At 45.0% G+C, this 25,893-nt stretch overlaps 1 protein-coding gene and 1 long non-coding RNA gene across 4 annotated transcripts in view; one reads left to right on the forward strand and one right to left on the reverse strand.

Moving 5' to 3' along the window:
• Positions 1 to 21,893, reverse strand: part of TP53BP2 (tumor protein p53 binding protein 2) — a 50,507-nt gene extending 28,614 nt beyond the window's left edge. Inside the window, exons 1-2 of one of the 2 annotated variants that reach the window (XM_076334638.1) lie at positions 21,725 to 21,893; positions 475 to 622 (exon numbers count right to left, since the gene is read on the reverse strand). In XM_076334638.1, the coding sequence (XP_076190753.1) occupies positions 475 to 622; positions 21,725 to 21,751 (175 nt within the window). In that variant the 5' untranslated portion in view covers positions 21,752 to 21,893. Of the gene's footprint in view, positions 1 to 474; positions 623 to 7,336; positions 7,354 to 21,724 lie in introns of those variants that run through there. The other variant, XM_076334639.1, reaches the window with a different exon arrangement.
• A 1,806-nt stretch (positions 21,894 to 23,699) lies between these two features.
• On the forward strand, positions 23,700 to 25,639 carry LOC143159090 (uncharacterized). 2 transcript variants are annotated; one of them, XR_012995104.1, is made up of 3 exons: positions 23,700 to 23,991; positions 24,499 to 24,616; positions 25,523 to 25,639. It is a non-coding gene; the product is annotated as an uncharacterized LOC143159090 (long non-coding RNA). The 2 variants fall into 2 exon arrangements; XR_012995103.1 differs by lacking the exon at positions 25,523 to 25,639 and adding an exon at positions 24,877 to 25,305.
• The last annotated feature ends 254 nt before the right edge of the window (positions 25,640 to 25,893 follow it).

The following is a 25,893-nucleotide window of genomic DNA, read 5'->3' on the forward strand; positions in this document are numbered from 1 at the left end:
TGTTACCAAACTCAATTAACATTATCAGGAGCGACAAAGGCATCATCAGAAGAAGGAAGTTTTCTTTTGCCACTGCAGTCAAAAATGGCTATGGGGTTGAGGAGAACATTCCGTCTGTATCACAGAAGTACTGATACTACTTCAAAAACCCCACACAGGCCACTGGGATCCCACTGTGGGGAGCAGAAGGAAGGGAAAACAACTCCCCCACAACCTTCAGAGGCTTGTTTGAGTCAGAGAAGGGCTGCACATGCACAATAACATCTGCATGCTTGATTCCCCTTCTTTTGCTTTTAACCCATTTTTGCACGTGTGCATCTTTCTGTAGATGCATTATCATACAGCAGGTCTGACAGAGAGATTAACAAAACGGTAAGGCTGAAACCCTCTGGGACAGGACCGCGTCTGTCAGGTCTCTGTGTGCTACCTTATCAGAAGCAGTGAATGCCCAGTAACTCAGTGAGTCTAACCTACCTGAGCCACACCACACTTCAGCCAGGTGGCACTCACTCTCACCAGGCTCCTTGCACAGCTCCACCACATCTCTGCAGGTTGTTTCAGGGGTGACTGGCACCTCAGTGAAGTGCTGCTCATTGTTACTGAGGTACACTGTCAGAAACATCTGGAAAAGATAAAGGCAACAGCACACGGTTACTTTATAGCACAAAGCCAGACTGCACATCAGAGTCACAACCCTCTCATTAAATGCATTATTTTCAACATAATAGTATCCAACTACTGTGCATACCGAATTTCAAAACAAAACCGAATTTCTTTTTAAGATACAAGCAAGTGAGACGCTACAGAAGTAATTCTCTGTTCAACTAAATTACACTGCTGGAGGATTGTTTGGTTTAAAATCTGGACCTACTGCTCCCTCCTTCTTTCTCAAGGTGATGTGTCAGAACTCCTCCCACCTTACTATATGTATATACTGCACCCATTTGACACAGCAGGAGAAACAGTCATCTAGAGTTCAGAAATATTTTTTATAGTGAAAAACAATGGCAATTACATCTGTAAAAAAAAAAAAAAAGACTGGAGCTTACTACATAGGCAGTGAAGCGGAAACATAATTTGCATTCCCATAACACATTTCATGGGAAGGTTTCTTCAAAACACAAGTCGACTTGCTATACCCTTAGTCTCAGCCTGAACACAAAGTCCCCCCCGCAAAACAATATTCACAGGAAAGCAAGGATATTTTACTTGGCTTCCTCTTCACAGCTGTAGAAGGATCCTTGATCTTTGGTTATTATTCTGTATAAACACACCACACAGCTAGATGTTATTCTTGCTCATGTCTTTCCTGCCACAACTAGAAAACGAGCATTTTAAAAATTAGTTGCCTTATTTGATAGAAAATAGATGATTACTGCCTCTGAACACCACCTCGCTATATGCTATCAATATTAAACTGCTATCAAAGTTTAGCTGCTAGCTACAATTTAATGTCAGTTCTCTTCTGAGACCTATTCTCAACTTCAGTATCAACTGGCTGCTAGTCGCCTGACTTCCAGCAACACAAAAATCAGTCAAATGTCTCCAGAAAGCAATTACTCCACTAAGCATTTCAAGCAATAGAAACCTTATCAATAGGCTACACAATTCAGTCTTTTTCAGACAGCTGGAAAAGCTGTTTTTGTGGGAAAAGACACACATCCTTGCCTGCCCTTATTTTTAGAGAGTAAAAGGGGTATACATCCTTATGAACAACAGTTCACAGGTCAAAGAAAAAAAGAGTCCAAACCAAAGAAGGCAAGAGAGAGGTATAAATATCCTTCTAAATTAAAACAACGAAAAAACCAAACCACACACAAAACAAAACCATTACCACAAGCATTATTTCTGTGATTTTGTGTGAATACTCTGGAACGAGTATTTTTGATGCTACTGCAAAGTGAAATTTAGCCCCATCTTCTTCACAGTTTTAGGAACACCCTCTTGGGGTTTCTCCCAGAATACAACCATGCACACACACATCCCTGATGTCTCCAAAGCCTTCCCAGGGCTCTTTCGAGTGCCAAGATCCCCTCCACCCCTATGAGAGAAGCTGCCTTTATTCTTTTAAAAGAAACTTCTACGAAAACACTCCACACTCAGCATGCCTTGTTATACAGAGTATAAGTATTTGTCCCACTTGTGGCAGTATAAACACTTGCGAATAGTATTTTGGGCCCTGGCACTGCACCAGATTTAGCACCAAGAGCATGCCGAGTTTCTGATCTCTGGTTTTGCCCAGCTCCTCAAGACAACAGTTTCTGACAAATTCCTAAAGACCTTCCACAAATATTCACAAAAGCCTGCTGAAAGAGAGGTCAAAACTGCCTGTAATCCTTAGGAAAATGTTTAGATCCCCCAACCATTTCCTTGTCACATTATGACAAAAAAAAAAAAAAAACCACCACACACCACAACAACCAAACCCCAAACCCTTGGAGCTTTTAAGGAGAGGAATTAGGAGAGAGAATGTGGAAAATGCAAAGGGAGCAACAAAATTCTGGTTACTGACCGACGGAAGCCGGTGAATCCCATGGAGGACAGGCGAGCAGATGGAGCGGGACACCCAGCGCTTGAGGATTTTAGCTTGAATCAGGGCTGCTGCTCACTCCACAGTTCTGCACTTGGAGGGGAGCATCCTGCCTGCCAGCTGGGGTCACAGCTGCTCACCCACGGGCAGCAGGGAATTTGTTTTAACACTGCTCCCTCTTCAGTATGCTTTGTGTGGGCCAGAGCTGCGTGGCAGGCAGTCAGGTAGGATCAGCTTACCGCATATGCTTATTATATAGTGAAGACGGGTGCAACCGTTGTGCTGTTTACAGCATAAAGCACTGAAGTACTGACCTACATTAAGAGACAAAGCTTTCCAAGCAGGAACTCTGATACTCAGCTTTAATCTTTTGTCATTGAACATGCTATCTTTTAGATAGAGTGTTTCTAGAGGAGGCTGACAGTGAGGGATGCCACCTGCAACCACCTAAGAATACCACTTAATCACAAAAATCGGGGCAGACAAGTATAAAATAAAAAAGAGGCTCCCAAATAGCTCTAGAGCAGGGTTATATAGGTACGTAAAACATATCACCACTTCACATATAATGCTGTATAACTTTGTATTCAGAATAACACTAAATTGCACAGGCTGTGTATCTGCAGTAACATTTGTTAGTTCTAAAAGACGAGCCCACAGAAGGAATTAAAAGAAAATTATAAAAACCGTGGTATTACACACAAAGCAGACCTAATCTGACCCTAGCAGGGCTGTTCACTCTTCAGTGTGCCTGTTTATATCCAGTTGTTAATCCTTAGGATTTACCAATACAGACAACTACGCAGGAAGGATCACCAGTTGCCATTTCTATCCACAATGCTCAGGATAATTACTAATACATTAAGCCAAGAGCACTCAAACCTGGTGTGTGGGGGCCATTTCTGAGACTTAGTAATGCCTGCATTACCTCTATCCCACCTGTTCTGGGAACTGGGGGGGGGGGGGGGGGAAGCAACCAAACTTGCAAATTCCCTGAAAACATACCTCAAAGTCTTAAGCGTCTAAAGCAACTAAAAGGCTACAAAATTGATGTGACCTTCACAGTTATCTTGCCCCACTTCCCTTTAGCTCCAGGGACAATGCTGAGATGATTCAGAAGTCCTCTAAGTAGTTGTGTCCCTCCTCTCCCACCCAAATGGCTGTAACATTTACCACCTTGAAGGGGAGAGGCAAGGAGCTAGCCCTGCCTGCTTCGCTGCCTACGTATCTGCAAGGTCTCCTGGGGCAGCCTGCTCCCCACCTGGCCGCATCAGACCCTAGGGCAAGCACTGAGCAGAGAGTATCCATCACAGAGATGTCTCCCCAGAGAGGGCTGGAAAATGTAAAGAAGCTGGTGTGAACCAAAAGCCCGCTATGGCTTCTTGGCGCTGCTCGTAACCCTTGGTGGCTGCTGTGGCTTGCACCACCTCGCTTTGGGGTCCCAAGAAATCATCCTTCCCCTGCAAACGGTTCAAATACAACATTTATTAACCACCCTACCAGCTAGTTTATATTGCCATTTGATCTCTGTGCAGCAGTGAAAAACAAAGGAGACAAGAATACTCTAATGACACACTGTTCAGAAGTTTGAATCCTGTAGATCGCACCAAGCTAGAGCATAAAGCAGTTTTTTGCTCCTCCCTGAAACCGAAGATGTTAAGACAGTTATATATAGGCATCCAGGAATCAAGATAGAAGGAAAAAAGAAAAAAACAACATGCAAAAAAATTGTTTCAAGCTAGGCATAAATGAAAGACTTGACCAAAAAAAGCGGAAGACAAATCTCAGTCAGACCTTGCACTTCTTCTAAAGGTAGCATCCAGGCAAATACTGAAATATCTGACAATTCCATATAGCCTTGGATCAGGGTTTTTTCCTCTCCTAAACTTTTAAAGATTGAGGTTTAGGAATGCCCTGTACACAGGCTGAGCACTTTTAAACAGGAGCCAGGTCCCTAAGTTCTAAACTAAAGATTTCCACTTCATTCCCCACCCCACCCCCAAGACGTACTTGCTGTTTATAGGTACTGAAAAGCTTTAAAATGTAAACGCATTCCAGTACTGTGGCATACTTGCAAGAAACCAGGGATGTGTTGTGTACCTACTGAAGCAGTTCCTTTTAAAATCACATCACAGATTTCAGCTGACTCTGCTACAGCTTAGAAAATAGAAGTTTGCAGTTATGGAGCCACCAAATGAGGCAGTTCGATCGGATGCACCAAGGGCATCAGAGGGATGACCAAGGACACATGAGCTAAAGCAAGAGACAGTTTTTGCAAGGAATGACTGCTACATATGGCTTACAAACAACTGAACGGCAAAGTATAGTACCGAACATAAGGGAGGACTTTACATCTCAAAAAAGCCTGCCACCTAAGACACAAATCTAAGAAAATCCAAATTGGTATGAATTACAGCTTCGAGTCCTCTCAGCATGAAATATATCATTTTGTTCCAACCCATATTATTTATGCATCACCTCCAACTACAGCCACTAAGTCTGGACTGTAACACGCCCAGGAACAGGAAGAGACTGTAGCAACAAAAGCAACCAAACAGGAGGACAGAAGAGGGCATCAATTAAAGCAAGTCACACCCCACTTCATAATCCTCCCACTCTCTTCTGCACATCAGTCCCAAATAGCCTTACATTTGCCTGTAAATCTGACCCATTTGTTGTTAATCTCATCAACAGGATCATTTCATACAATTGCACTCATATTAAATACGAAATAACGGGTCTCAACATCTGCAAGTAAGTTTTCAACTGGAAGTAAAATATTTAAGAACGGCTAGCTCTACAAAAGTGCTAGGCTATGACCACACTACATTTTGTCTCCTGCTTTGTCGTATTAAAAAAAAAAAAAAAAAAAAAACCGAACCAAAACACCAGCTTCCAAACCTGTTTGGAATATGAACCTGAGGAAACACGTGTCTTACAATTTACATCCATCCAATGAGATATCATTTCATATCAAAGACCTCATAACAGTCTTCTCCTGAGATCAGAAGACCTCAATTATTGATTAAAAGGGGGAAGAAATAGAAATGCAACTTACTTTTCAGCTTTGATGGTGTTTCTGTAAGGATCAGACTTCTCTTACTCCTTACTTACTATAAAACTGATACCATATATCTTAGGTATTAAAAGGCTGTTAAATTGGACTTTTTCTAATTATATTAAATTTCTAATAATATTCAATTATTCAGGATGCAAGTATTCAGGGGAAAACTCCATTATTGTGCACGATGCAAATTAAAATACAAGGACTTCATTAATTCCTGAAACTACCCGAGTTTAACGGATGAACATACTTTTCCCCCCCAACAGTTTCTAGTGAAATACCTAATTCAGATCAGAAAATTTCAACAACGGACAACAATCTTCCAGGGCAAAACTCAGTCCCTTATAAAATATTATAATCAAGTAGAGAATTTATTAAAAACCACCCCTGACTTAGCCCTGGTTTTCACTATTTGCTGAATTCCTAACTTTATGCGGTCTTCCTGCACAGCATGTAATATACAATACAAACTGTGGCATCTATTCACATAGTATTTTTCATCTTCAAAGCATCTTATGACCAGGAAGTCGTGACACAAGCAACCAGTTTCCTACTTTACAGGCTGGGAAACTGAGGCATACAACAAGGCAATGACAGAGACAAGAACATTATTTGGTAGCCAAACAAGCATACTGCCTCTGGAAATGGTGATTCATTTCATTACCTTGCATTAGACCTAATGATATAATTCTGTACCACATTCCATATTCTCTGCATTTTAGACCAAAACCTAATACCCTTGAACCACACAATACTAGTGTTGGGGGGGTTTATATTTCCATACCACAGCTAAGTAATGGTCTTAGCTTGCGTAACAAATTTTCTTAGCTCTCATTTTTAAGGAGGCATTAAAAGTCACTCTTAAGGTTGACAATGCAATGCTTTGCAGTAATATTCTATCGTTATCTGAGTTATACCTATCATATTCCACTGCAAACGTTTCAGCATAGGCAATACATCTTCCTACAGCATGGAGAGCATGTACACCTGATGTGCTGTATAAACAAGCCTCCAAGAAGGAGCTCATAGCACACACTTCAATGACTTTTCTACACAGTGTGGTTACACAGCAGCAATATACATCAATACAGAAAATACATTTCAGAAGTATGTGAAATAGCTTTTTTTAACACTGCATGGGATGGAAAATAATTACAACAATGTAATTTACATCCTGAACTAAAATGTATTTTTAGAAGTTAATTTTAGTTAGCTGAAAAACTAGCAACGTAAAATTTTTAGAATAGATTAACTATGAAATTTCAAGTACAGATAACAGAAGTGAGAAATAAATGCTTCCACCCACAGACCCGACACCCACAGTTTTAACCACAAATGAGTCTTTCCTGATAAATATAAAATCCCTCCAAAGAGTTTTAAATGGAAGTCTTGCATCTTACCTAGTGGGAACACTGATGCTGCACCTTCCCACATAGCCGCAAAGAAATCAGCTGTTAAAATAGGTATTTTTGCTGACTTGATGCAACTTTCTAAACAACAGAAGACAGCCTGCACAACAGCACATTTTCCTGTTCTGATAAGCAGCATACGAGCTGGTGCATAGTTACAGCTCTCCATTTAATGCAAAGTATATCTCAATAATAAAGTAATTCAGCGACTCTTCCGCATCAAGTTCCTCAGAACCCTAAAACAGTCCTTCAGTAGGCAACATGCTCACTTATTGTACCTGAAGATTAAGGTACGCAAAAGATTAAGGTAAGCAAAGATTATAATAGACTTACTAGAAGACAGGCACACGGGATGATTGCTACCCCCGATCCTTTTCATATTCAGCTGTTCAATAAAGCCAGGTCCTGCTGGCTTTATTGAACAGGACTCTGCAGAAATGCAGAGTAAAGTTTAGTATTTGCCTATAGCCACACCCAAATGCATGGAGTTAGGTTCTTGACGTCTCACCCGCCGCACACACTATTCCATTTATATTGTACTGGCTTTTGGCCATAAATATGAGAAAGGAAGTTATGATGCAAAGTAGGTGGAGTACAGTAGGAAGCACTGTGGGATTGTTCAGATTATTCCCAGTCTATATAAAGCACAGCCCTTTTCCCTTTCAATTGTATCACAGGAGAAAACAAGACTCAGCCTTTACTCTCAAAGGCATGCTAGTTTCTGCTTGTATAGATTATTTTAAAGATAAGTTTATTATGTATTTGTATTTTATCTTTGGTAAAAATGTCAATTTTTTCCAGGACTTAAAACACAATGTACATCTGTGTGCACTTCTGGGGGGATGAGGAAAAAGAGCTGGAAACAGCAAAGAGGAAGCTTTCCCCTCCCCTTCCTTTTTTTCCTCCCTCTTACCCTTAATGTAGAGAGAACAGAATGAAAGCCATCTGCTTTTGGTATACACTAGTTAAACTGGGCAAACGCTATAGCACAAACACCACATTACGTCTCACTATCAGGCATGCATCTGAATCATCATTAGGGGAATATGAAGAGCTGCAAGGAAAACAGTCTGAGTTCTGGCCAAGCCTTGTTACCATCTGAAATTAATGGATGTAGGTTCGCAACCCTCCTACTTCATGGACTGCAACCTCAAAGACAGAACTCAGTGCTTCAGTTCAGGCTTACAAATGAGGAAGATGCAATCACAATCTTCCTGCCAAACCTTATAGAAAATCATTATCATCCTAGTTTAGCCATTTTGGTTTTGTGAAATCTGTCAGGCATAGCTCAGGACCCGTAAATACAGGATTCCTAACCTACATCCCCTCTTTCAGTAGGGCATTACACACGAGGTCATTAAGAAGAGATCTTTCCAAACAAAGACTTTTACTTTGAACCCAAGTTACATTTTCCAACTTGACGTTTTTCTTCAGTCATTCTCATACACAAGAAGAGAGCAAAAGTCCTCCCATAAGCCAGACATCAGAAAGGTCTATGCAAATGAAGCTTACTATTTTGGATGAACGCCAAGCACAGAAGCAACACACTCCATGCTCCTTGGTTGAGCTACCACCTATCATTGAAGGTAAGAACATCTTAAATCAAGTGTGGCTTTTAAAGCCACTTATACTTTTGCACTGCGGGTATCTATTGCAACATCAGCATTAAGCAGAATAAAATGTTCTAAAAGATACAGGCCAGTTTGTTTGTTTTTTAAGATATAGAAACTAAATTGATTTCAGTAACATATGTAGGAAGCCACAGCCTTTTACTGAGCACCCACATTTGCCAGCACATCATGTACAGCTCATTCTGCTCAGACCTGAATCCACGCTTGGATTTGCACCAATTTAAACAACTGCAGGAATTCAGGGTAAACAAACCCTGAATACATTCTTCATATTGTACCACACGGCACCATGTTCACAGATCTCTTCCCATTGCCATCTGTGAAGTTCCTCTCTTCCACACGCTCCCCACCCCCCCAAGTACTCTTCCCCTTTCTCCCCAAATCCCTCCTCGCGGCTCCTTAAAGCCACTGCTTTTGCACTGTTGCACGCTTCACCAAAACCTGCTGCAAGTTGACTGGCAGAAAAGCAAGCCTACACACGGTGCTTGGACTTGTACTGTTGGTGTCCTACTTGGAGCTTGCTCCTCCTCCTCCTGGAGTCAGCAAAGGCAAATTGGGTCTTTGGAGGCTTGCCCCTTCAGGCAGACTCTGCCTCACCTTCTGCGTTCAGCACTGAGTTATAAACACTTGGTACACAAGAAGAAAGCAATTAATATTATTTTCAGGCAGATAAAAAATGATACCATGTAATTCTTACAATAGGTACTATGCTCTGGAAAAGGATAACAGTCTAACTCATACAACATAACCACAGGGGTCTACAGTTGCTCCTCCTCCCATTCTTCAGTATCGGAACACACATTGCACCTAACAAGAGTCTAAAGCCAAGGCAACATCCAAGCATAATGAGCAGCGTTATGAACTCAAGCTTAAGCCTGAATCATCTCAATTTTCTGTACTTGTGTCAAACCCAGAGGCAGTCTTTGTACTAAAAAAAAAAAACTACTACTACATAAAGGAAAATAAAAAAGAAACTAAGCTGCTCTTGCTTGTCTAGAGCTTTGCGTCCCCCCATTGGGAATAAGCGTTACTGTTCTCTTAGCCTCCTAGACAGCTAGAGGCAAATAAAAAGCCATACTAAGTGCTGCCTGTCAGGACCCTTGAGAATTAAAGGACTATTGAGTGGTGTAAGATGCATGTATATTCTTGCAATGAAAAGTAAGACTAGTATTTTTCCTGGTAACCAAAAAAGATTTTGTACAAGCCAGGACCCTTCACGGAGAAAAGCAAAGTTACACCCGTATCAGGGATGAAAGCATATAACATATGCATAACACAACCTACACCTAAACAAAACAGGCTATCACAGTAAACTGGCACCTATACCACCCACACCACACCGCCCGCTGGCTAAGTCACCAACTCTTTACTTGGTTTAAAAATACCCATTTTCTGCTTTTCCAGCCAACATATAATAATCTTACCAATAAACAGACAATCAACATTCACACCAAGAAGCACTTGACTTCAGCCCACCAGAACATGCAAGTCAAATCCACATTTATCACGCACCAAGTGCCTGACCCACACATGAAGCAAATTTATTACCTTCTATTTACTGGCAACAGGGGGCTGTGCTCCTAGGAGGACCCATGAGGGAGGCAGAGTACTGAAGTAGAAAGGAGGATTTTTTTTTGTGAGTCAATGTCTATCTCAAACAGTTTAAAAAAAAAAAAAAACAAACTAACAAGAGAGCAGAAGCTTTATGATTTAATAGCAACACAAAACAAATCATATAGCAAGTCAGAAAAAAAGAAGCGTAGAACACTGGTTTACCCCAATCCCAGCAAGTTCATAGAGCTCAGTGCCAGACGCTTCTGAAAATACTACTCCTTACATCATGTTAAGTCACTCCTCCAGGAAAATAGCTGCCAAAATCTATGTCCTACCTCCATGAAACAGATCTATGACAAACCAAAACGCTCATGGCATGCACAGGTAGGTCAGAGGACACACCATTTCTGGCACCTGAAACAGTGACACACGTTTAACCACATGGGTAATTCCAGCGTGGGGAAAGCCATAGGATAGACTGGGCTGTTCTGTGATACAAGCTGACCAGTCTAGTATCCTAAAGTGCCTTACTACAATGTGAAATTCAGGGGCATTTTAGTGCACTGAAGGTTGACATCTTCTTTATGCTGCGACCCCAGAACATGCTGTTCAGCCTTCTACCTTCAGGACAAGCAAAAAACAAACCCAAAACAGGAATTTCAGACCACATTGCACAACAGGCTGCGTGCTTTACTGCTTCCAAGGTCAGCTCCGGCTTCCTATATACTTGCCTCCAGGAAGCAGAGGCCTCCTGCTATATGAGCTTCTCAGTCTCACCAGGATAAATAATACGTTTGTGTTAGTCCAACTTAATCCTTGCAGTGACTGAAAATACCCAAAGATGGTGGAGAAACTCCCCTCTATTACCATCTCTCAAGACAACACGGAGGTTAAGGAAAGCATAAGGTATCATCTGACTGCTACAGCTTAGCCGACCTAAATGGTGAGCTGACAGAGGCAAGCCATGCTCTTCTCAAATCCCCCCCCGTTATGTCTGATTGCACAGCCACATGTCAAATCACTTCCATCATATAAGCAAGCCTTTTTGTTGCTTTTTGGCGTTAGTGTAGGTAGCATGTCCTCCCAACTGTCACCCAGCTCCTTACTAAATTCAAGGGGAAGCTACAAAAGACACGTGGCTTTGGGTGGGGATGGAAACCAAAAGAACAAGACCATCCATTTGAGCAGCATCCTACTATTAAATTAATTAGATGTAATGTCACACCATACCTTTGCAGAAGGGTAGCCCTTTCTGATTCATCACCAGTTCTGGGTGGGAACGTGCTCCTGTTGCAATGGAAGTGTGCCTTGAAGAATGATCTTCACTTGTCAAACCCTGATGACTGCCAGTGCACTGAGAGTGAGCAGTCCGTGCATGGCAATGCAGGCCACCAACATAGCCACCAACAACGCCAAAGACAACCAGCATGAAATGCCTATGCTTGGTGATCATATCTATCTGACAACAACAGCTAAAAAAGTTATTATTCAAAGCCACAAAGAAGGGGTTTTGTCCTACCACTTCTGGGCTGAAAACATTCAGGAAGTCATTAGTAACCGTGCAGATACTGAAGGGTATTATGCTACAGCAGCGCGTGTTCAGCTGGCACAGAAGACACATTGAGCTTTTGCACCAAAACAGATGGATCTTTTTTGTTACTTTGCAAGTTAAAAGGGACCAGTGGGGCTATTCCAACACTGGAAACAATGGATGGTCAGACGGTCTTAGTCAACCACATTATAATAGGATGTGCACAACTTACCCACTACAGCAGAACTGGGAAGGAGAAATCTTGCCCCATCAGTCAGCCCAAGAGCCCATCAAGCACCCCACTTGATCTAACCTTTCCTCCTGTAACGTGGAGCTCTACATGCTTTAACTTTCATCAGGAAACATTCAGCTACTATAACAGAAGCTGCAGAAGGGTGGCAGATTGTACAGTTGATCACTGTCTGACAGGTTTTATTTAAGTGCCGCTCACTCCCCAGAGCTCTTCCTAGGCAATACCAGGCTCTACGCAGACATGCCAGCTGAGAAGTGAAGGAAGGAAGAGCAGTTCATCAGAGTGAGACAGCAGGCTCGCTGGGTGGCTCTGCATGTTCTCACCAGCAAATTCATGACAGTGATCTTCGCAGATGGCCTCGTGTGAAATGGTGGTCACTGAAGTGACGTCACAGCTATTTTAAATGGATTAAACAGAGTAGAGTTTAATCAAATCAACATTTATATTATGCTGGGCTCCTCAACAGACTTCTTTTGCCCCAAGAACTCCAGAAATTGTCTTTCTCAGCCTGTTACTATATGGCCACTCATTCTGTTTCCCTGGAGATAGAAAACTTTTTCTCTAACCCAACCCCACTAACTGCTATTTGCAAGACAAGCACTCTAAATAACAATGTTTTTGTGCAACACTGGGAAACCACACTGCAGAAAGGCCTCGTGGGCAAGACCTACGTACAATAGTATAGGAATAACGATGCAGAGACAAGAAGCATGCAGTGCCGTTTCCATAGCTTCCCCACACAAACCCTTACTTGTAGTAAAACGTGTTCTCAAAAGGCTGGCAAGCACAGCGTGGCTATCCCTGATAAAGTGGCCATGGGGCAGCACGGTAAGTAGGCAATGCTCTTCAGAAACACGGCTCACACATGACCCATGGCAGAGTCACTTTGTCATTTTTGGTATTTCACAAGAGAGCTTCATGGCATTCTCCAAGGAAGTCTGGAGTATTTTGCCTGGCCCCTACGCACCCTGCCTTTCACGACTCAGCAACATCTCCCTCCTTCTTTTGCAGCCAGAAATCAGTCACCTTCCCTGCTATGTCAGCTTTTCCTGAACACTTCACCATGCTGAGACACACACAGAGTCTTACTACAGTTGAGATCAAAGAACCTCAAACACATTCTGGGAATCCCATCCTTTAGAGGGTCTTCCCAGCTCCAGGATGCCCAAAGACGGCAGGAATGGGTTTCACTTTCCTGGAGAAGCCAGGGCAGGAGCCATCAATCACTGCTCTGCATGGCCCAGATACTGATCTGGGTGAGGTTCTGCATTCAGGGCAGCATACACTTATGTAGGATGGAGAGCAGGGTGAAAAAAGGTGTTTGCACACACTTTAAAAAAAAATTTAAAAAATAGAAAAAAGTGCACCAGACAAGCCACCGCTCTCAAGCAGCAAGGAAATTACCACCAAGTTATAACTGTGCACAGGTATGACAGAAACAGCTGAGTAAGAGCCCCTGCTACAGGGAGCTAGAGCCTTCCTGTAAATTTCTGTGTGATTTGCTAGCCTAGCCAATTTGCACCACTTTGACTTTGTCCAGCAAAACTAAGGAATAGGGGTGTGAGATCTGCATGTCTTGCTGAAGAGGCTTGTGGCTACTGAAACCCAAGAAAGGGACAGTCACCTTGCAGAAGACCAAGCCTCCACACCGTAAGAATGCAAGAGGGATACTCTACACCAGTGCTTACATGTAGTCTTCCAGCTCCTTATTCACACACTGCAAGGTTGCGACATGCTCACAGACCAGCAGGCTGCTGCTCCACTGGAGTACCAGAGCACATGGGTGGTTTGGTGCAGCATAGAGCTCAAATGGGATAACAATAACAGCATTAAAAAAATAACCCACTGAAGAAGATCTAAGAAAATATGGATTTTCCTCTTTTAAATGACAGAAGGAAACTGAAGGTAAGAAAATTACACGATTCCAGAGACTCACCCTTAGCTTTCAATTTAAAGAAACAATGGGGTTTAACACTATTGCAATAGAAGAAAACTAGTGGTGCAGTTGACACACCAGAGGGACGGGCTGCCATCCACAGGGACCTGGACAAGCTTGAGAAGTGGGCCCGTGTGAACCTCATGAGGTTTAACAAGGCCAAGTGCAAGGTCCTGCACCTGGGTCGGGGCAACCCCCAGTATCAATACAGGCTGGGGGATGAAGGGATTGAGAGCAGCCCTGCCGAGAAGGACTTGGGGGTACTGGTGGATGAAAAGCTGGACATGAGCCGGCAATGTGTGCTCGCAGCCCAGAAGGCCAATCGTATCCTGGGCTGCATCCAAAGAAGTGTGGCCAGCAGGTCGAGGGAGGTGATTCTGCCCCTCTGCTCCGCTCTGGTGAGACCCCACCTGGAGTACTGCGTCCAGCTCTGGAGCCCTCAGCATAAGAAAGACACGGACCTGTTGGAGTGGGTCCAGAGGAGGGCCACGAAAACGATCAGGGGGATGGAACACCTCTCCTGTAAAGAAAGGCTGAGAGAGTTGGGGTTGTTCAGCCTAGAGAAAAGAAGGCTTTGGGGAGACCTTATTGCAGCCTATCAGTACTTAAAGGGGGCTTATAAAAAAGATGGTGGCAAACTTTTTAGCAGGGCCTCTTGTGACAGGACAAGGGGGAATGGCTTTAAACTAAACGGGGGTAGATTTAGACTACATACAAGGAAGAAATTGTTTACGCTGAGGGTGGTAAAACACTGGCACAGGTTGCCCAGAGAGGTGGTGGATGCCCCATGCCTGGAAACATTCAAGGTCAGGTTGGACGGGGCTCTGAGCAACCTGATCTAGTTGAAGATGTCCCTGCCCACGGCAGGGGGGTTGGACTAGACGGCCTTTAAAGGTCCCTTCCAACCCAAACTATTCTATGATTCTAGTCATCTAAGCTTAGATCTAAATTGCTCCTTAAGCAGTTAAGCCTCACAAAATAAAAGTATCAAAAGACAAGGAAAATCTAACTTATTTGACCAAAAAAAAACCCAAAACAAAACCCACATGCTGCTTCTTATATCCAAGATATGCCTTAAACAATGAAAAAGGAATATTCACTTTACACACACGTAAAGGATTTATGAACAAGCACCTCTTTGGGGGACTGTTCTCAAGCGTGGAACAGAATGAACTACCATCAAGGATCTCTCCCCATTCAAGATTAACCCTACAGAAGTAGGGATGCAGGTGATGTAATTACTTTAAGCAAGATCATTTAATACTTACGTTGGATATGACAGACTTGTATTTCAGCTGCACCACAGTGTACCAGTTGGTTTGACTCTGTGGGAATCCTGGTCTCCTAAATCCCAGGCTGAACTCACTGCATGACCTTTAACAAGTGGCTTAATGTCCCTGCAGCTTCCGCTCCCTTTATTAAATGCTCTGATCCGTACCATTAGTATTTTACAGACCAGATGTTTGATATTGAACAACTCAAAGTAATAACGTCAGAAGCTTTCAAGTCAGCAATGTGAAAGTGTCCATGTTTCTACTTGAGTTTGGGTACTACACCTATAACCCAGGCACACTGCAGATAAAGGCTTTCCTGAATCAATTTCATAATCAAGAGAACCATGCAAAACAAGGGATAACTGCAGTATGTTTGATTTTAAAATGTATATGCTTTACTTTGCAAAAGGATGAAATAAAGATGTAAGAGTAGGATTAAAAAAAAAAAAAATCAAGAAAAAAGCAAGAAGTGTTCCCCTAATCCTCCTTTTTAAAATAGATGCCAATAAAAGCTAGGGCACTGCACACAGCCATCTATCAAAGGATCATACTGTATTAAGACCTGGAAGCATCACTGTAGCACAGAAGAAATTGGTATAGAAATGCTGTTACTATCTCAGTAATAAAATTGTTATTAATGCCACAGCCACAAAAACCAAAGGGCTCATCCACAGCTGGATTCAACATCCATGTAATGCCATCGCCATGGTGAAACAACTGGTGAGGACACACGCATGACTAACTCTAAACACTAGCAGCAAGATCCCGAATATTAATGATTAACAAAAAGCAAATAGCAAAAGCAAGCAGAAGACTGGTTTCTGCCTTTTAACATGTCCAGCATCATGACAGTGTCACGATTGCTGTTCTTTCCCTGATTCACTTACAGTTCCCTCTCCCATGAACATTCATCCCAAACTACAGCAATAGTTGTCTAACACCATTTTAAACAATGTTTCAGGTCTTTCATGTTCCACAGAAAAGCCTGAAACCTCTAAAACAGTTAAGCAACAGTGACTAAGACAATTAAGTATACTTCACATGATGTCCAGGATTTCTAGTGACCTTTATACACAATATCACCCGACTGTTTGAGAACTGAAGATCAAAAAGACTTTGCCTGACTCACAAGTGACTAAGCTGAGAGAAACCAGGCCTAAAGATACTAAAACTGAGAGTAAAGAGAAGAGTTTTATCTGCTCGCTGCCTCGTGAACAGGAGCACCTTCCAGTTTCCAGAGCATTAAATAAGTTTTTACACTTCACAGGAGGTCGAAAGCCCACAGACTAAAAGGATCTGGGGGTTCCTTTGTTATCAGTGGGCCCACACAAAAGGGAGCGAGAAGTCCTCCTCCAGCTGTGCCACCAAGCCATGGGTGGTAGCTTGAGTCAGTCTCCTCCGGGTTATCAGGCTCCCTCTTCAGAGAGACTGTACAGCAGCAAGGCACAACTCTGCCCATAATTAAAACAAGCTCAATAGCACGCACAGTGGGAGAGAAAGGAGAGTCCCCGAGGCAGACTACTAACAAGGACAGCGGGTAGACAAACGGAGCATTTTCAAGACGGTTTCTTGATCAATAATTTGAAGGGAATGCTAGGCACATTGCCATTGCCATTCTGTTAGTTTATGCTGCTGAAATAACCTTTATACCTGCCTCTTTTGAAGTCCAACTGACTGCATGCAAATCAATCTCACAAAGCAGTCCTGCTCACTAATAAAGCAGAGATCCCATCTGGCAACACTAGGAAGGAAAAAAAAAAAAAAAAAAGAGAAATCCTGTGAATTATCCACCCATCCCAAACTTCATCACTGCATACTAGCCCTTGAAACAGTAAATGCAAGAGCCCCACGAGGCACTCACACCCTGAACTGTTGAATAGATCAGAAACAGCATAATTAGCTATTCCCATGGCCTCTACAGCTTGATCTGGTATGAATTGGTAATATTGCCCTTCCCCCATTTCTGATAAAAGCCACACAAAGAAAGATATTTAACATACTGCAGCATAATATAACACAAATTGCAGAGGGAGGGCTAAGGTATTAAAAAAGTCATCTGAGAAATTAAATGCATTTAAAACTATTCCTGGAACAATTATTCACAGGACAGAAAAAAGAAAAAAAGAATCTTGTTGTAACAACATGAAAGAGAAAGAAAAAAGTACTCTGGGAACCTCAAGGCAATATTTCCTATTGTGCATAATGACAGGTCACAGTCTGTAAGAGAAGTGCAAGAGCTAGGAGAAGTTTAGAGGCAAGAAAGCTCAGCAAAATAATCACCTAATCTTTATTCAGCATTCTAGACAAAATACATTAAACACTGAATACCACATTAAAATGTTTGAATACAATCACGATATTAAAACTTTTAAGTGACTAACATTAAATGGAAATTCAGTTAAAAGAACACACAACAGATACTAAATACTTCAATCAGATGAAGATATATGAGGCATATGCTCGGAAGAGCTCGCAGTCTGAACTCCCATTCATGCACTGAAATCCACGCAGGCAGACAAGAAAAACAGTGTTAATGATTGATAAACCAGACCGGAGCTTAAATAATTAAAAGACTATAAGGAACGGGGCTGAGATCCTACAGATCACTTATTGGTACCATAACAAGTTCTTAAACTCTACCAGGGGGGCCAGTTTGTTTATAAACTTACAGCTGCTCTTACAAAGTGCAAAAGATTCATTTCTGTTAAAATTTCTTTGGTTACGCAGCAAGAAAAGTGTTTCCCAAGAAAATTGGCCAAGATGGGCTACTACTACACTATTTCAGTAATTCAGAATCCATATGGCAATTCCAATTAACTGCCTAATGGAGCAAGCAAAACAACTTTAATAGTAGGGGTTTTTTAAAGGTTAAAAACACATTTAAAAAAAAAATACACAGATCCACAAAGTAGCAAGTGTTCTGCAATGAAAATATGTACTTTAGGTCCAGTGCTCACTGGACGTAACAGCTCAGAGAAAACCACTTGGAACAAGGCATTCAACAGACTGTAGAAGGAAAGCACAACTCCTTACGGTATCAAAGTTGCAGCGTTACACTTAAAGTGTAGTTTAACTTGATTAGAAAAGAACACATGGTTATCAGGAGACTTCAGTTTTAGAAATTTAAGTAATTTCTAATGATAGAAGGCAAAACTAATTTAGGCATTTAAGCACTCTCCAGTTTGCCAAGTTAGTCCCTAACCCTAACAATATATCTGCATGTCTGGATCCATCCTGATTTCAAGGAGGCTCCCAATAACTACTGTACATAAGACAAATTGCAAAATGGACCCTTATCTAGATCATCAAGGGGTTTTGATCCAAAAACTTCACTGGGCATTAAAGGGAAGCTCAATCTGTGCTACCTCCTACTATCTTCGAAAAGCCATTTATCCAGTATGCATAACGATGCAAATTATTTCTCAATACATGCTCATCTTTAGAGTAACAATGTAAAATGAGAGAGACCAATTATGCTGCAGAAAAATATGCTATTTTTGAAAGTGTTTCCAGCTCCTTTTCACTACTTAACAGTACCAGTCACACTCCCACAAGCTTTCGCAGATGAAAGGTGAGACAACTTCACACAGCTTGCCAGCGTTAACCCTGTTATTACCTTCATCAGTACAGCTACACACAAATTACTTTGTATTACGCCCTTATGCAGACTTCTAATCACATTGTCCTGACATATGGTTACAGCAGCAGTTTAGCTCCTATCTGTCATCACCGCAAGGGAAACATTCCCATTTCAGGGTAGTCTCCCAAGAGCACGAGTAGTTATGCTGCTACAGCAGTTTCCAGGCTTTTCACTGGCAGCTACTCAGAGGTGAATTCCTGGCTGGGCTCATGCTCGCTGTATTCCCCGCTTGGGGTCACAAGCCCTCCTCCTGTGTTGTTTAATCCCTTGTCCACGCTACCTTCTGGAGATGGACCTGGAGCAGAGACTTAAAATCTTATACAGACAATTTTATCTGGAGGGTGGGAAAGAGAAGGAGACACCGTAAGAAACGTTAAGCGAGAATCAAAACGTTTTGCAGATGGTTTAGGGCCAGCCTACTCCTTCTCATTCAAGCAATGCAGATCATGGACTTGAGTATCTTTAACACCTCATTAGTGCGTAAATAAAAGGGTACTCAGATGTCCTGCTCCCTCCTTCTCTTCCCACCCCAAACTTTCTCAATCTCTTTATAAAGAGAAATGAGAATTAGTTGGGGGGGAGGGGCGAATCTAAAAAAAAAAAAGAAGAAAGACGGGGAAATCTGTAGAAATACAAAAAAAGATAAATAGTAAGAATTACTTTCGGCATTGCATTTTCCACACTTTCAGATTCACATGAGTATATTTACTATAAAAATGTTTTCAAAGTGACAAGTGGCTGTTTATTTGCCCTACAGCCAGTGGGCCACAGCACTTTTTTTAACACCGTTTTGCACTGTTTAATACAACTGTTGGACATCTTATCCCTCTGAAGATTATACCAAAACTCAGGGTTTTTTGGTTTTGTTTTGTTTTTTTTAAAGGTGCATTAAAGTTCTAACACTCATAATACTTATATTTTTAATTCCTTTAGCCACATTCAACCCTCACAAGTCTTTCATTATTCACAGTAAACACAACGTGAAAAGGCTGTATCCATCCCTTTATTTATGGGTTAAAAACCAGAATCACTAGTGAGTTGAGTCACCAGCCAAAGAAAAGTCTGAGCCACCAGGGTGATGCATACTCCGGAACTTGTCACCTGCAAACGCTGATGGGATAAGACTGCTCCTGCTTATTTTCTCCTTTATTTGAACTCGGAGACAAGGAACGGGCCAGCAACAGTCTCTCCTGGAGATTTCGCTGTTATACGAGGGCATTACCTAGCTCAGTTTTGACACGGGTTGAATTAACACCTTGTTATATTTACTGCTTGTTTTTTCATAGGTAGGCAACATCACAGTTGCACAACACATTGGCTATTTCATCTGTAGTTGGGCTCTCATTCTGTCTGTTCCTCCCTCATTAGTTACAGCAACAGTCACCCAGCCTTCTCTAGTGTTCTGCGAGATCAAATTATCACTCATTATTTCCTCCTAATTGCAGAGGACGAACCTCACACCGATAGCAAAACAAGCATCCCTGAAACACCCATATCCTCCCAGCGCGGACTCCCAGTTTCACCTCCCAATACGGTTCCTTCCTCACTTGCTCCAGTCAGCTCCTGGAAGAGCTAAACTGGAAATCATCTTTAATAGAAGAGTGCCGTCGAAAGGACTACCTGTGCATGCAAAGCTACTCTCAAGCGCGGTAAGGCAGGCCGTACCGCCCAGGGGAGGATGGCGGAAAGAACATTTTAAAGCACCCTCAACTCGGACTAAGCGGGTATTAAGCTTGCTGGGATTTTCTGTACATATTCCGGTCTCTCGGAACAACAGATTATGGATTTCATGGGGCATCTCTGCTGGCAAAGCCAGGTATTCGGAGGCAGGCGTACCTGTTCAGGAAACTAAGTATTTTATGTCATCACCTTCACATACTTTGTGCTGAAAACTAAGCAAAGCTGCCGTGCTACGCTTTCACCCAACTTCAGCTGACAAAACCGGTGTAGTTTTAAAATTTACGTTAGAACTCCGGCAGGAGGTGGTCCTCCCTGTCCCTTTTGAAAGCGTTAAAACAGAGACACCTCCCAGAGCAGGGCAGGTTTAACACACGCAGCCACGAACAACTCCTGAAACTCTCCCAGCGGAGGATGGGAATACCTACCCCCGAGAGCTCCTAATCACTTTGAACCGTAAACAACATGGACACCATCTTCCTCTTGGAGTCCGGGCACTCGAAAACAAAACCACCACCCCCCAGAAGCAGCAGATGCGGCTCGTTTCAAGCCAACTTTAAGAACTTCATACCATTAAAAAAAAAAGCAGGATTCGGAGGAGGTGCCTGTTTACCCCGCGGGGAGCGGAGCGAGCGGCCCCGGCGGGGCAGCCTTATATCCCCCCCAGGAGCGGGGCGAAGGGGGAAGTTCCCGGGCGCTGTGCGCCCCGCTTGGCCGCCGCCGCCCCCGCGCTACCGGGGCCCCGCGGCGCCCCCCTTCCCCCCGTGCTGGCTCTGCTCCAGCGGGCCCGTCTAACAAGTTGATCCCGGCGAGAAAGAGGAAGAAAAGGAAAAGCTGAGGGGAAGAAAAAAAAAAAAAAAAAAGCCGGGAGGGGGAGGGGAAGCCCCTGCGTGGCCGCACCGCGGCTGCGGAGCCCGCGCTGGGCGGAGGGAAGAGAGGGAAGAGAGGGAAGAGAGGGAAGAGAGGGAAGAGAGGGAAGAGAGGGAAGAGAGGGAAGAGAGGGAAGAGAGGGAAGAGAGGGAAGAGAGGGAAGAGAGGGAAGAGAGGGAAGAGAGGGAAGAGAGGGAAGAGAGGGAAGCCCTCCCGCCCGCCTCCACGTCCGCGGGATCCATTTTCCCTCCCGCTGCCCTGCTCCAACTTTCCGCGCCCCGGGGGTGGCCCCCGGGCGCCACCCGCCGCGCTGCTCCGCTCCGAGCCCCCGCGGCCCTGCCCGCCCGGGACTCACCGGCATCATCTTGGAGCCGAACCGCATGGGGGCGGCCGGTGCCGGCCCCGCCGCCCGGAGCGGGAGACCGGCGACCCGGGAGGCGGAGGGCCTGCGCTGCCGCCGGGACGCGCGGGGAGACCTGTTGCGGGAGGCGCCCGGCCACGGCCTCGCCGCCCGCTCTCCGCTTTGTTCCCACCGGGCGCCGCGCTCCCGTCGCCCCCGGCTCCGCTCCGAAACTAACCCCGGCCCGGCGAGGAGGAGCCGCCGCGCCCCGCCCGCCGCCCACCCCCGGGAGGGGCCGGCGTGGATCCCGCGGGGGACGGCCCGCCTCCTTGGCCCGCCGCCCCGCCGGGGGTGCCCGGTCCGGGGGAGCCGCCGCACCGCGCCTGGTTCCGGCCGACCGTGAGCTCAGCTTCACCGGCCGGCGCGGCGGGGGTCAGCCCTCCCGGGGCCCGGGCCGGCGTCTCCCGGGCCGGGTCCGGGGCTCTGCAGCAATACGAGATACGTGTGAGTCCTCACGGGTCACCTCCTCCCGCACATCCCTCCGAAACACGCCGGCCTCCGGGCCCCGCCGAGGGCAGGGGCACACGCAGCACCGGTCCCTCCCCGAGGGAGCCTCCCTGGATCGGCAGCGGGGAAGCGCGGGCGGGAAGCGACTGGCCAAGGTCAGGCTTCAACCCTGGAGCCTCCCCTCGTCTGATCGGCGAGTCCCTGCCTTCCCTGCCGCCTCGAACGGAAGGTCCTACCGATAACCTCCTCTTAGCTCTTCACCTACGCAGCCAATTTAGCATCCCTGCCCAAGGCACGTTTTACTTTTTTTGCTATTTTTAGTTGGACCTGGCAGTCGCGCTACACTGGTCAAGTCAAACCTCGCAGAACAACGCTGAGGTGCCAGAACAAAGTCTTAGAGACCCGTATTAAGGTTGAGCTGCCCAAAAAAACAACCCCACAAGTCTTTTAGACCCACTTAAGGGGGGGGGGGGGGGGTTCCCCTCTTCCCTGAACCGGAGTGCGGGACACCCCTTTCAAACCCAGGTACTTTGCTAACAGCACTTCAAAAGCTCAAGGAAGGCTTGGAAGGAAAGCATGCTAAATCAGCACCGTTACAGGGCTCGCTCTCTGCAGCAAAACCAGCTCCATCTGTTTTTCCTACTGGTATTAAAATCTTCCCACTAATTAAAAAGGATGAAAGGGAAGAGGATTAGAAGTTCCCAGATGAAGGGAGAACAAAACTCAGACCTAATTTGTATATAAACATCTCTTTTTCTAAAGCAGTAAAGAAACTTCAACAGCGCTGATAAAAACCCAGGGAACTCCTATGCGATACTCAAGTATTGTTTCATACAATACTGTTGCAGCTGGGGGGAAGCTAAAAAAAGATTAAAAAAAGCTATTTTTGTAGTTGTCTAATTACAGCAAAGAAAAACAAAAACCACCTTTTTTTTGCTACAGCGCTTTGAAATATAACAATATTGAAGACATGTCCCAGAAGCGTCTCGCATCTGTTTTAAACCTGCTGTACAAAACCTCCCCGCCCCCGGCTCGCACCTACGGGAGCGCTTCGGTTTCGGAAGAACAACCTGCAGAGGCGGCGGGGACCGGGCCGGGGCGTCCGGCCCGGCTGTTTCCCCACGGCCGTGACCAGCTTTAACGTCCCGCCCCCCCGGTATTTTTTCTTCCAAGCGAGGCGGCCGCCCCGGCGGCGTAAGCCCCGGCGCAGGCCGACGCCGTCCTCCCGCGGTGCGGGGCCCCGCGCCGCTCCCGCCTCTTCTCCCCGCGGACCTCGCCCCCCTCCCCCCGGCCGGTCCCCGCCCCGCCGCCAGGGCCGGCCAATGAGAAGGCGCCGCCGGCGGCATGACATCACCTCCCCCGACGCCTATTGGGCACCTGGCGAAAACAGCGCGCCGTCTCCCGGCAACGCCGTGGCGTCACGGCGCCGCCCCGTAACCCTCCGCGCCCCTCCGCCGGCTGAGCCGCGGCTGCCCCCGGCCGCCTGCCGGCCCTGCAGCCCCGCGGGCAGCGGCTCTCCGGGGGAGAACCCGCGCCTCCGAGCGGCACCAGCCGCCGCCGGTTTGTCTCTACGCGGTTGGTTTGACTGAAGGACTGGAAACACCCACCCTGCCGCACGAGCGGAGGCCAGCATCGCCGCTCCCGCCGCGGGCGCGCTCCTACAACACTGCCTGCGTACCACCAGCAGAACACGCACTGTAAAGACCAGCTCTTCCTCACGGCCCCGGTTCGCGTGCTTCTCCACTGCCCGGGCACACCGGTCAACCTACCCACAGGTGGTTTATAATCCCGCGTTTCATTTGGTAGCGTTGTGCTGTTGGTCGGTTGTTTTTTTTTTTTACTCAGACTTTGAATTGATGTTACGAGATAAAAATGTTACAGCCCAAAACACGTGGCAATAGGGAACCAAAATTCTTCTGCAAGTCTCGGCTGATTTTTTAGGAGCATTTGGCTGGTAAGGGATAAAATAAGGGGTATGATCTTTTAATGTATGCCCCAAATACAGGTACAAATTATTTCTAATAATAATTAGAATAATAATTTCTAAGCCTGTAAAATAAACCTGGAAATATTTAGATTAAAAAAATCAACTAGAAAAGAGGTTTCAGATGCGTGTATGCGCGTGGTACCTGTATTTTGCTAGTGCGCGCCTCTTGCAGGTCGATCCACAGAAGTCTCTGTTGGCACAACAGCTAATTTTTACATCTTCCACACAAAACCACAACCCCATCCCTGCTAAGGAAATGAAGCTTCAAGGGGTGCACCTTTTTTTTTTTCCCCAGTTTTTGTCCAGGCTCTGTGACTCACACGCTGTGGCGGAGGCTCTCGGTGCCATCTGGCCGTGCACTTTAGATCACAGCTTCACTCCAACAGAGATGACAACACTGGCCAGGCTTGCAGGTAAAGCAGGGTCAAACCCACTTGCACCTGTGCGTATCTCAGCAGCATTTCTTACCTTCCCTACAGACTTCTTTCTTTCCCTACGGCACCACACATTTCTGCCTCTTACAGCAATTCAGGCATGATTTCACTAGATAAGCATGAGATGAATTTCCCGCAACAGGTTATTAATTATAGGAAAGATTTTTGTTTTTACGAGCAGGGGAGTAGACGGTTCCCCCCCACAGCGGGAAGAAACACGTGGGGGTTTCTGACTGCAGGTTCAATCTCCAGAGCGTCAACAGTCGGAGGTAACCGAGTCACGCACAGGAGGATTGGCAAGGGGCAACAGTTCTCAGTCCTGCATATGCAGATCTGTCACAAAAAGGAAGAGAAGATGAGATCTGTGGGATCTAGAGCCAACGGCACAGACAGCTGAAGCTCTCCACCTCTTCCCTGGTTCCCACTGCTCTTGGCGGCCTCTCCAGAGCATGCTGCAGTTGACTAAGGCCACATGCAGTTCCCTAGAAGCAGTCACAGCAAGGGTCCGGGGGAAGTTAATACTCATGGAATTGCTTGAAAAGCATCCAAGAAAAGGAGAAAAAAAATAAATAATCACCAAACAAAAATGTAGCAGAATCATTCTCCTCTCCACAAGAGATCTACTTGATCTGAACCACAGAAACTTGCAGTAGCAGAAAGACATTACAGACAAGAGTGGTAATGATAGTCAGTAGAAATCAACGGCATCGTCTTCTCTTGCCGTTAGTCTTGTCATACAACGGGATCGGGGGGAGGGGGTCTGGGAAGACACTGCTGTATTTCATGCCTTCAGCACGCTACTTAAAACTCCAAAACTTCAGTTAATTCCTTCGGTGCTATATCTAAGCAATCTTAACAGTAACTTCTCATCCTCTTCTCTACCAGCCTGCCTAAAACTGCCTCCAGACCAGCCAAGTCTTCTTTTACAGTCCTGATGCAATTAGGAGGATTACCAGGCAACATCTCTTTTGCAATACCTTGTAATAATTAAAAAAAAGCTGTACCTGCCAGTCGTTTATATTTTAATAACCCCTTTAATTCTTCAGCAAAAAGATGGCGAACCTGATTCTTAGACTCTTTCTAAGACAGTAATTTCAGAGGGAGTTTGATAGAAATCAACACAACAGCATCAATGCAAGAGGAGCAGGAGGCCAGCTGGTTTAGGTTTGCTGTCCACTGCCACCTGCTGTTAAAACTCCACCAAGTCCAACTTCTGAGCACTAGTTTCTGAGGGGTACGGCTTAAGAGCGCGGAAA

The sequence above is a fragment of the Aptenodytes patagonicus genome, chromosome 3 (assembly GCF_965638725.1).
Source record: "Aptenodytes patagonicus chromosome 3, bAptPat1.pri.cur, whole genome shotgun sequence".
NCBI classification, from domain to species: domain Eukaryota; kingdom Metazoa; phylum Chordata; class Aves; order Sphenisciformes; family Spheniscidae; genus Aptenodytes; species Aptenodytes patagonicus.